At 46.0% G+C, this 11,257-nt stretch overlaps 1 protein-coding gene across 1 annotated transcript; it reads right to left on the bottom strand.

The window, feature by feature from the left end:
- Positions 1 to 1,572: 1,572 nt before the first annotated feature.
- On the bottom strand, positions 1,573 to 10,816 carry Dppa4 (developmental pluripotency associated 4). Its single transcript, XM_005345125.2, has 6 exons — positions 10,793 to 10,816; positions 7,210 to 7,491; positions 7,064 to 7,114; positions 5,130 to 5,436; positions 3,524 to 3,719; positions 1,573 to 1,861 (listed from the first exon to the last, which is right to left on the bottom strand). Exons 1-6 carry the CDS (start codon positions 10,814 to 10,816, stop codon positions 1,828 to 1,830), a joined length of 894 nt encoding a protein of 297 aa, XP_005345182.1. The 3' UTR covers positions 1,573 to 1,827.
- Positions 10,817 to 11,257: the final 441 nt, after the last annotated feature.

The following is an 11,257-nucleotide window of genomic DNA, read 5'->3' as shown; positions in this document are numbered from 1 at the left end:
CAAACTCCACCCACTCCCAACCTCCCCACCCCCTTTCCACAGAGGCAAGCAAATCCCCCACTTCCTCTCCAGTAGTCTCTCTCTCTTCCCTTACCCCTCCATAACCCACTAGATAAACTTATATTCCAGTTGTCTCTGTATAGTGTATCTGTTCTCACCTGCTGTGGTCTCCCCACCCACCAAGGGGACTGGCCAAGGTAGGCTTTCGACACACTCATGACCTTCCTTCTGCTGGGATTTCAGACCCTCACCAGTTCTGATGGAATAGTTTCATACGACAAAATACAGATATTTTCTTGGCAGTGTTGGGTGTTTTTACTAAATGTTAATTTAAAAAATTGCTGTATCTTTGTTTCCCACTCCCCAGCACTACTGACTAGGAAGGCTTGGACACTTCCCCTCAGTGTCCAGGAGAGCACAGGCTTTCCCACCGGAGACTCGTTTTCCTCCAACATCCTATGCCTTCAGCACCTATTCTTGGAACTTTCCATGCCCTTTCAAAGACGAGGGAAAACAGAGGGCGGTACGTGCTGATCCACAGCAGGTCCGGCACACACTTGTAGACAGGGATCTATTGGCGTGGCTGGATTCTAAGACCGAGAGGCAAACGTGAAGTGCAAATGTCATCTCGTCTCCTCGCAAGCAGAACCAGCGATCTGCCATTCTTTTGCTGCAGACTTCGTCTGATGCACATGGGGTACTGACCTCCAGGACAGCTCCATGCGCAGGTCGGACAGGAGAGCAGAAATGAGGTGGAAGCTGAGTGTATCACAGGGGCCCTTCAGGGGATGACACCTACGCAAAGCCAAACAATCTCAAAAGGCTTCTTCCCTAACCTGTACTCGTCCCCAGCGTAGTCAGGCCAGCTAGTTCCTTGGTCATTCAACACCTTTATGGGACGACTGCGCATGCCTGGCACAAGAGTCCACAAAATGGTGGTGGTGTTCACTCCCTTCACACAGTGGATGGTTAGGTGGAAAGACCTCCTGCCAAGGTGGTGCCCCACTCTGCCTCCCTCTCCTCCAGGCTTTGTCCGAAGTCCTTTCAAACTTGATGTCCAGGATAGTTGGGTGGTGGTGGCGCACGCCTTTATTCCCAGCACTCAGAAGGCAGAGACAGGTGATCTTTGTAAGTTCAAGGCCAGCCTGGTCTACACTAGTTCCAGGACGGGCTCCAAAGCTACAGAGGAAACCCTGTCTCGAACTCCCCAAAACAAACAAACAAACAAACAAACAAACAAACAAACAAACAGCATGATGTCCAGAGAGAGGCAGAAGGGATTCAGGGGAAAAGTAACCAATCAAACAGAAAAAACAAAACCAAAAGCCAAAAACCAGATTTGGTTTAATATTGCAACAATAGAAAATAAACCCAAGCACTACACACTAACAAACATACTACAAACCCAGGAAAGGGGACATGCAGAGGCTACAGTCATATGCTAAATCTTTACAGGGGACCTCAGAACTGCTTATGACCCCGTTGTGGCGGTGGCAGTACAAGCAAGTACTATATCTGGAGATGCCCAGTTCCCACCCCAGCAAAACCTTATTTTCACACAACAGTAAAAGGCATAGTCACTTAAGAGTATGCAGTTCTCACAAGGAAGAGGTGGACCTGCTGCGTTTTGGTGGCTTCACTGGCTCTTTTTCCAAGCTGCTAGTACTACAGCAACAAATAACAAACAAGGCCTCATGGCTTCTGGCTGATCCGGGCACCTTCAAGGGGACAGGTGTGAATTCCCATCAGTCTCAGACTTGGCTGCAGTTCCGTATCTCACTCCAAGGAGTAGGTAATGACAGCAGCTACTCACACCTGAGATTCCCTTTATCCTTGGAGGCTCTTATTGAGGATCCTATTCCTGGAAAAAGAGATTTATTCATAGATTCATTCATTCATTTCCTCCTGTCCCACCTCATCCCCACTCCCACCCCCATAACACATGTAGATCAGGCTGGTCTGGAATTCCCCACCATCCCTGTTTACACTTCCCAAGTGCTGGGGTTACAAGTATGCCATACCCAGATAAGAAACCAGAATCAGGAAGAATCAAATTTCATCTTTTAAAACAGGTAAGATTGGTTGGTTAGAAATGAACACATGAAATCCTGAGTTTGAGCTGGGTGGTGGTGGCGCACGCCTTTAATCCCAACACTCCGGGGGCAGAGGCAGGAAGACCTTTGAGTTTGAGGCCAGCCTGGTCTACAAGAGCTAGTTCCAGGACAGGCTTAAAAGTCAGAGAAACCCTGTCTCGAAAAACCAGGAAAAAGAAAAAAGGAAAAAAAAGAAATCCTGAGTTTGATCCCCAGCCCCCGAGCCCCATAAACCAAGCCTGGGGGACACATCCATAATCCCAGTCCTAAAATCAAAGTTGAAACAGGAGAATCTGAACTACAAGGTGGCTTCAGCCTTATATTCTAGGTGAGCCTGAGTTACAGGAAATCCTGTCTTAAAAGTAAACAAAAATAGCCAAAACAATAGTTAATGCTGAAGAGGCAACGAGACCACAAGACTTTAGGATCAAGTGTGGTACACATTTAATCCTACCACTTGGGAGCCCAGAGGCAAACAGATTTCTGTGACTTTCAGGGCAGCCAAGGCTACATACACACACAGTAAAACCCAGCCTCAAAATAAAAATTGCACTAGGGATGTAGTTCCTTGAGAAACACTTGGGTTCAAGTCCAAGCTCCAAGGAACAAGAGAATTAAAGTTCATGAAAAGAGCCTTTGACCATGCCAAAGGAGGAAGATTCGCTAATTCATCTTGACTCTATCCTGAGAGATGCCTGCACCTATATTCTGTCTATGTCTTAGCAAAAGAAAAAGAAACAAGACAAATTCCCGTAGTGCTGTTCACCTTAAAAAAAAAAAAAATCTCATTGTGATTAAGCAAACATGGTTGAATTTTGAGACTTGTAGATTATGGTGGTCTTGAATTTGTGGACAATCCTCCCGGGGACAGGTGTACACCACCACACCCCAGCTCACAGTTGACTGGAACTTTCCCAAGGTTTCTTTCAACTGATATCAAACCTACTCAATGCAATTCAACTCTGGGACAGAGGCATGAAAAACATGTTTTAAAAAGACACCTATCCTGTGTGTGTGTATGAAGATGCCATGATGCACACGTGATGGCCAGGGGACAACCTATGTGAACTGGGTTCAGTCATAAGGCTTGGCACCGGCACCTTTCTGAACTGAGCCATCTTCCAGCCCAACAAAAGGACTCAAGCCTCGCCTAGCTACATAAGGAGACCCAACAAAAAGCTGTTTGCTAGGCTTACTGGTACACTTATAATCCCAACACTTGGGAGACAAGAGGCAACCAGACTGCTCTAAATTGGAGACCAGCCTGATCTACATATATAGCAAGTACCAGCTCTGTAAACACACGCTGTGGAGGTTACTCACACGAGCAAAATAAGCAATACTCAAAACCTGGCTAATTCAAATTAACGTGTATTTCCCTCGGGTAACTTCAAGCTCCCACCGTCCGTGTGTGAGCACAGCGCACTCACTTGTGAACACAGGTGGGGCACAGCATGTTATCCTCCAGGTGTGGGGGCGGAAAGGTGCAGGCCGGCAGCAGGAAGAGGGCAATCACTTTCCCCTTTTTCTCAGGTACCCAGGCTTGTCCAGCGTGGAACTGAAGCCGAACCCAACCTCTTGAGTCTGCTGGAAGGCTTCTCCCATGGACCACACACCACAGATCCCCTGTGGGAGGAGCAAAGCTGTTTAAGATGGAGTCACATATGCATACACAAGACTGACCACAACCTTCTGGCTTAGGAAATGTCAGTCCCGAGATAAGACGGGGAATCCAACCTTTATCTCAAGCGATCTAGTCTCCTACTAGAGAAGAGACCTTGAGGCGCCAGGGATGTAGCTCAGTACAGTACTTGTCTCACCTGCTTGGGTCTGATCCCAACGCATCACACATACTGACTCCATCTTTTGAGCTCTCGACTAAGACCCTGACACCCACTGCATCATGTCAAGCATGATTTTTCTTCATTGCATTTCCAGTTATTCTTATGGCAGACATGAGTTCTCTATTACTATTTTCAAAGTCTCATGTAGCCCGGGTTGACTTCAGATTCCCGATCCTCCTACTCGAGTGCTGGGTTCATAGGTTTATGATGACTTACTTGTACTGGCTGGTTTCGTGGATCAACTTGGCACAGCTGGAGTCATCAGAAAGAGCCTTAGCTGAGGAAATGCTTCCCTGAGATCCAGTTATAAGGTATTTTCTCATTTAGTGATCAACCAGGGAGGGCCCAGCCCACGGTAGGTGGTGACATCCCTGGGCTGAGGGTCCTGAGTTCTATAAGAAGGTGGGCTGAACAAGCCATGGAGAGCGAACCACTAAACAACACCCTCCATGGCCTCTGCATCAGCTCCTGCCTCGCCTCTGGGATCCTGCCGTTTGTGTTGCTGTCCTGACTTCCTTCAGCAATGAAGAACAGCTGGGCAGTGGTGGCGCACGCCTTTAATCCCAGGCAGTCGCAGGTGGATCTCTGTGAGTTCAAGGCCAACCTGGTCTATGCTAGTTCCGGGCTCCAGAGAAACCCTATTTCAACCCTCCCAAACCCCCCCCCAAAAGAAAAATGAACAACAAAGTTGAGTGTAAGTCTAATAAACCTTTCCTTCTCAACTTACTTTTTGGTCATGGTGTTTTGTCCCAAAAAAAACACGCCTTTTCTGAATTGTATCTATTTTGTAATGAGAAACTGGAGACTGTTAGCGTCACCTACTTAAGAGACAACAAGAGATCCCAGCCTCAATCCCAGAGTGTTCTTTAAAGAAAGGAGAAGAAATGACACGAAAGCACATTGCTTCCTGCTTGGTGCGTGAGTCATTTGAAGAAGTAACTGTCACAGTGTGACTCCCTGGATCAGAAGCCTCACAATTTGTTTGGGTAGATGTTAGAAATGTGGACCCTTGGGTGGAGACAGGGGTGGTAATGAACACCAGGAATCTCGGCATACGGAAAGCTAAGCCAAACAAAGGCCGTCCTGGGTTATACTTTTTAGATCCCATCTCAACAATACCAAGGAACACTAATTCTCAGGCCCTACCCTGGATGGAACTCAAGAAATAATAGGATGGGTGGGTGTGGCTTACCGTATGTCTCGGGTGTTGTAATGGACTGCAGGGCCTCGTTCTTGTTAGCATTGGCTGCAATCCTCGACCAAGACGCCAACACTGCCTCAGAGGCGGTTGTGGTCACAACCGTTGTGCTGACCTCTTCATAGAGGACAGGAGGTTCAGTAAGGGCGGGCATCTGCTCCTCGGGTACAGGGACCACTTCAAGAGGCACTATCACCTGAGGACAAGACTCTTGTCCCTCCTCCGTCTCCGTCTTCAATTTCTTTCGACACATCTTCACCCTGGCCTTTCTCGGCGTGTCAGGAATGTTCTCTAATTCAGTCTGGGATAGTATAGATAATAGTGGGAAATATTAAATAAGAGCGGGAAAAGATTGCTCAGCGGGCAAAACACTGGTGAAAAGATTTGAATTTGAATCTCCATAGTCCACATATAAAAAGGCACACGCAGCGGCTCACTCCTGTAATTCCATTTCCAATGCTCCTATAGCAGAATGGGAGGCGGAAACAGGAGACTACCTGGCCAGTCAGTCTAGTGTATCCATTAGCAAACAACAAAGAAACTCTGGCTTAAAATAAAAGACAAAGCAAGAACTGATACCCAGTGTCGTCCTCTGACATCCATAAACTGGCTGAACCACACACCTGTACGTGATCTCACAGACCACTCACTGCTTTTGTAGAAAACTTGGAATCACTTCTACCACTTGAATGGTGGCTCATTCATTGGAACTCTAGTTCCATGGGACTCCGTGTCCTCTCCTAGCCTGAGGGCACCAGAAGCCCATATGGTACAAAAACAAACACGCAAGCAAAATACTCCTACCCTTAAATAAACTTAAAAAAAAAGAGAGAGAGATTAAAAGAGAATCAAAAAAATGTGACTTTGCATGAGGGAGGTATTGGTGACAGAATAGACTCATTCAGACAGACCGGGTAAGTTAAACAGATCAAGAAAAGCTGAAGAAACTGCTAAGTAGCAGAACGTAGTATGAGGTGAGCGGGCTACATCCCATCGTCCACCTAGCTTAGACCCGAAATAACCACATGGAAATTGTATTAATTAAATTATTGTCTGGCCCATTATATCTAGCCTCTTATTGGCTAACTCTCACATATTGATTAACCCATTTCTTATTGTTTTTTTTTTTTTTTTGGTTTTTCGAGACAGGGTTTCTCTGTGGCTTTGGAGTCTGTCCTGGAACTAGTTCTGTAGACCAGGCTGGTCTCAAACTCACAGAGATCCACCTGCCTCTGCCTCCCAAGTGCTGGGATTAAAGGCGTGCGCCACCATCGCCTGGCTTGATTAACCCATTTCTATTAAATCTGTGTAACACCATGTGACATGTCTTACCTGCATGAGTCTAACCGACATTGGTCTCAGGCCAGAGATTTATGGCATCTGCCTGACTCTGTTCTTCCCAGCATCCTGTTCTGTCTACTCCGCCCACCTAATTTTCTGCCCTATCAAAAGGCCAAGGCAGTCTCTCTATTTAACCAATGAAAGTAATACAGACAGAAGACCATCCTTTTTCTGTTTAAACAAGAAAGAAAGGCTTTAACTTTTTTTTTAGATTTTATTTATTATGTATTATGTCTGTATGCTTGCTAGCCAGAAGAGGGCACCAGATCTCATTACAGATGGCTGTGAGCCACCATGTGGTTGCTGGGAATTGAACTCAGGACCTCTGAAGAGTCAGTGTTAACCTCTGAACCATCTCTCCAGCCCCAAAGCTTTAACTTTTAACATAGTAAAAACTAGCCATTCTTCAACTCCATCAAAGACTCCAGAAGGATAATATCACCTAAGTAAAACAAGAAGTAAGCAACTTCCAAAACTCTAGAAATGACAGGGACACCTCTGGCTGCCTGGACAGTCACCAAAAGTTCTTTTGACCACCAGGCTAGCCTGGGCTAAATACTAAACAATCTCAATAAATAAATAGTTACCATTTGTTTGGGGTAAGAACTTGCAAGGAGTCGTTTGTAAGTCTCTAATTTCTAAGACAGAAAACAAGAACAAAGAAAGAGTTGTTAGTGAAGACATTTGGATCCACTCTCCCACTCAGCAAGAGGCTCCCCCACTGGGGCTCCACCTGGCCTTTGCTGCTCAGCTTCTGCTTCTTGCACCATTCCCGCAAAATGTCTCGATGAATCAGGTTCACTGGGGGCAGATAATCCGGTAGAGGAGGAACTGGTATTTTCCTAGGAGTGGGTTTTGGAGTCTCAGCATCTCCTGCTTTCTTGTTTGATTTACAATTGTCCTCTTTTGCTGTCTTGTTTGCTCTTTTTTTCTTTGCAGGGGGCTTTGCAAAGGATGTGCTCGGTTGACTAGACATCAGGCAGTCCACTTCTCTTGGCTCTCCTGTGCTGCTCAACTGAGGACAGAGGAGTCAGACAGTAGTTATCTGTGTCCTGAGCCAGCACACCCCTTCGTTGCTCTAAACTAACTCACATCTAAGGTCCCCAAGAGGTATATGCATATACCTGTTATATACACTGTGTATGACTGCCATGGTGAATTCTCTCTCATGGGACATCATCTGATGTCTGACTAATGAAACAGGGAAGCAATGGTTGGGGGAAATGAGGGAGCCAACAGGAAAAGCAGGCTTGTTGGCAACACAATTTTAATCCTACTACTAGGAAATTCCTTTTTTAAAAATTCTACCTTTCAGGACAGGGTTTCTCTGTGTAATCGTCCTGGCTGTCCTGGTACTCACTCTCTTCAGGCTGGCCTCAAATTCAGAATTCCACCTGCCTCTGTCTCCAAGCGCTGGGATTAAAGGCATACAAAACTTGTGAGTCCCCTGTGAGACTATCTTAAGGAAAGAAAAAGCTCTAATTGCAATCTTAGTACTTGGGCAGCAAATGCAGAAGGATCACCACGAGTTAGAAGCCATAATGAGCCTCAAGCCAAGTTTAGCGGACAGAACAAAACCAAAAGCACTAGGTGAGATACCAACAAAGCAATAGGAAGAAAGTGACAAAGGCAACAAGAAAGTTGACTCTGGGGGGAAGAAGCCTCCATCTTTTTCCACTGTAACTTTCACCCCAAAAATTGCTTTCCCTCAGCCCTAGGTTCAAATTCCACTTCAATTCTTATACCTTTCGCCTTCAGTCTCAGTTCAAGTGTTAGTTTGCTAGAATAGAATCCCTTTCCAGCAAAATCAACCACACACTGCCTCATTTCTATCTGCCAATTTCAGCCTTCTATGAGGTTCTTTCTGTGAGTTGATGCAATCAGATTTTGAACTCCACAAGGATCAGGTCTCTTTCCCTTCCATTGTTGACACTCAATAATAAACATCCATCAATTTAATTATTGGAACAGAGACTACAGAAAACATAACTAAATATAGAAAAACTAAAAAGTAGATAATAGACTAAGCACACTCCTTGTCTTCACTTAATCTTCATATAACTTCACAAACACTACTGTATTTTCAACCTGGCGGACAAAAAGTTAAAAGTTCACTAAAGTTTAGAGGTGGTGATGGTTTGTGCATGCTTTTTTTTTTTTTTTTTTTTTTTTTATCCCAGACTCAGGGATATCCATGCAGAAGCAGGTGGATCTCTTCAAGACAGCCAGGGCTACAGAAACCCCGTTTCAAAAGAAAAGGAAGCTAGGCCATGGTGGAGCACACCTTTAATGCCAACACTCAGGTGGGAGAGGCGCGTGGATCTCGGTGAGGCCAACCTGGCCTACAGAGCGAGTTCCAGGGCAGAGTCTAAAGCTAGAGAAACCAGGTCTCGAAAAACCACAAAAGAGAACAAGGAAAGGCAGATCAATCTACTTCAAGACCCAGCGATACCACTCTTGGGCATATACTCAAACGATGCTCAATCATATCACAAGGACACTTACACTTGCTCAACTATGTTCAAAGCAGCTTTATTTGTACTAGCCGGAACCTGGAAGCAACCTAGATGTCCCTCAAGTGAGGAATGGATGAATAAGATCTGGTACACATTTACACAATGGAATAACTCAACTCAACTATTAAAAACAAGGACACCATCCCGAGTGAGAAAGATAAATATGTGGCTGCTAGCTATAAAATAAAGGATGACTATCCACAGACCCAGAGAGACTAGATTAACAAGGAGGGCTCACAGGGAGATGCCCAGATCTCTTTGGGAAGGAGAGTTAGAAGAGATTTGAGTGAACTGAGGGCAGGTGGGGACAGGAACATGAGCAATCGGGTTGGGAGTGGATAGAGGGGAAGAGTACCGAAAGAGACTACTGGAAGCAGGGAAATTTGGGGGCCAGGTAAAAACCTAGCACAAGGAAAGCTCACAGGATGACCCCAGCTAAGACAGTCCTAGCAATAACACTGAACTGGCCATCTCCTGTGACCAGGCAAGGCTTCAAGCAAAGAAAATGGGAAACTAACCCAGCCTCATAAACTTCGACCAACAGTTTGTGCATATGCCGGGGGTAATGGTGGCCCCTAGAGATTGAGGGGATAACCAACTAATGACCAGTCTAGACTGAAACCCATGCCAGGAGAGTGAGCGCACCCGGACACTGCCTGAACTTCAGCATCCACAGGCTGGATCACCCAGAGACCGAAAATAGAACCAAACATGACTGGAGCGGAAAACAAGTCAACGTAATGATGCCAAACAATATTCTGTTATACACATAGATCGGTGCCTAGCCCCATTGTCATGGGAGAGGCTTCTTCCAGCAACTGTTGGAAACAGACACAGACCCACAGTCAAACATTACGAGTTCAGGAATCCTAGCCCCGAGATCGCGGCGCACGCTTTTAATCCCAGCACTCGGGAGGCAGAGAAAGGCGCATTTCATTGAGTACAAAGCCCAAGCCCAAGCGAGTTCCAGGAAAAACAGTAGTGTTACACAGGGAAACTCTTCCTCGAAAAACCAGATAAACAAGTAAATGAATAAGTAAAAAAAAATAATTAAAAAGCAATCCCTGGTCGCTTGCTCCCAAGCCTAAATTCTTGGCAAGCGCCACCCCCCAAGGGCTGCAAGGTGAGACAAGTTAACATTTGTCTGTTACTTTGCAACTCAGCTCTTTTACATCTCAATTGGGACTAGCTTTACATTTGCATAATCTTTTCAGAAAGCCTTCACTTTTGAACCTAACAAAATTCTTACAGGAAGAAAGATGAAAATCTTGGGAAGGAGACCTGGAGAACGCTCAGGAGCCTAGTTCCTGCTACTAGAAACCAGCAATGCTTGCCTTCCCGAAATTCCTCAACTCTGAGGACACTTGGATAAGCTTAGGAGCCTGAAAGTCCTGCAGCAGGCACCAGGCACGTGTGGGTTGAGGCCTCTGGCTCGGCTCTTGTTCCTTCTGAGGCAGACGGCTACGCAAAGCCTTGATTTCATTTTACCTTTCCACTTTTCTGTTTCCCTCCAGTCACGGTACTGTAAATAACTTCCCAACAAAACATCCCTTCCAAAGCACAACCTCCTCTTCTAACGCATCCTCTGCAGCCAGGCGCTGCGGCCCTGGCCTAAGACCGTGCAAGAGGCCCGCTGCTGAGCCACACACCTGCCTGGGACTCTAAATTAAAGTGGAACAAATTGTAACGCTGGTCTTCTTCTCCCCCACCCCCCAAACAAAGGCCGGGCGTGCTCAGAAAAGAAAGGAGTGAGACCCACCTACTTGGAAAGCTAGATCGACAAAGAAAAACAGCTCTCACCTCCTTGTTTCCAGCATCCTCCATCTTCGAATTAGATGAAACCGCCGAAAGAAAATTCTTCCACCTTCCACATGACCTCTGGCCTCAGGCAGCTTTTAGAAATCTCCTCCTACTTCCTGTTGCCTCGAAGCCCCCTTCCGTTCCCCAAATTCCCGCCCACACCCCCAACTATTTGTGGTGCTAAAGTCTGACCGTGGCTGATAAAGTCAGCACTGTGTTGTTTGTTTTTTTTCTTTAAATTATCATTATTATTATTAAGACAGGGTTTTCCCGTTTCCCAGGCTGGCCTGAAACTCACTTATGGAGCCTAGAATCCCGAGCTGTACTGTTCAGCCTCCGCAGAACGCAGCGCTGCGATTTATTGAGCCGCCACACCCTGCTCTTTTTTTTTTGTTTGTTTGTTTGTTTGTTTTTTTTGTTTGTTTTTCGAGACAGGGTTTCTCTGTGGCTTTGGAGCCTGTCCTG

The sequence above is a fragment of the Microtus ochrogaster genome, chromosome 2 (assembly GCF_000317375.1).
Source record: "Microtus ochrogaster isolate Prairie Vole_2 chromosome 2, MicOch1.0, whole genome shotgun sequence".
Taxonomy (NCBI): domain Eukaryota; kingdom Metazoa; phylum Chordata; class Mammalia; order Rodentia; family Cricetidae; genus Microtus; species Microtus ochrogaster.
The sequence above is the reverse complement of the archived record's forward strand: the minus strand, read 5'-3'. Positions and strand labels throughout refer to the sequence as shown.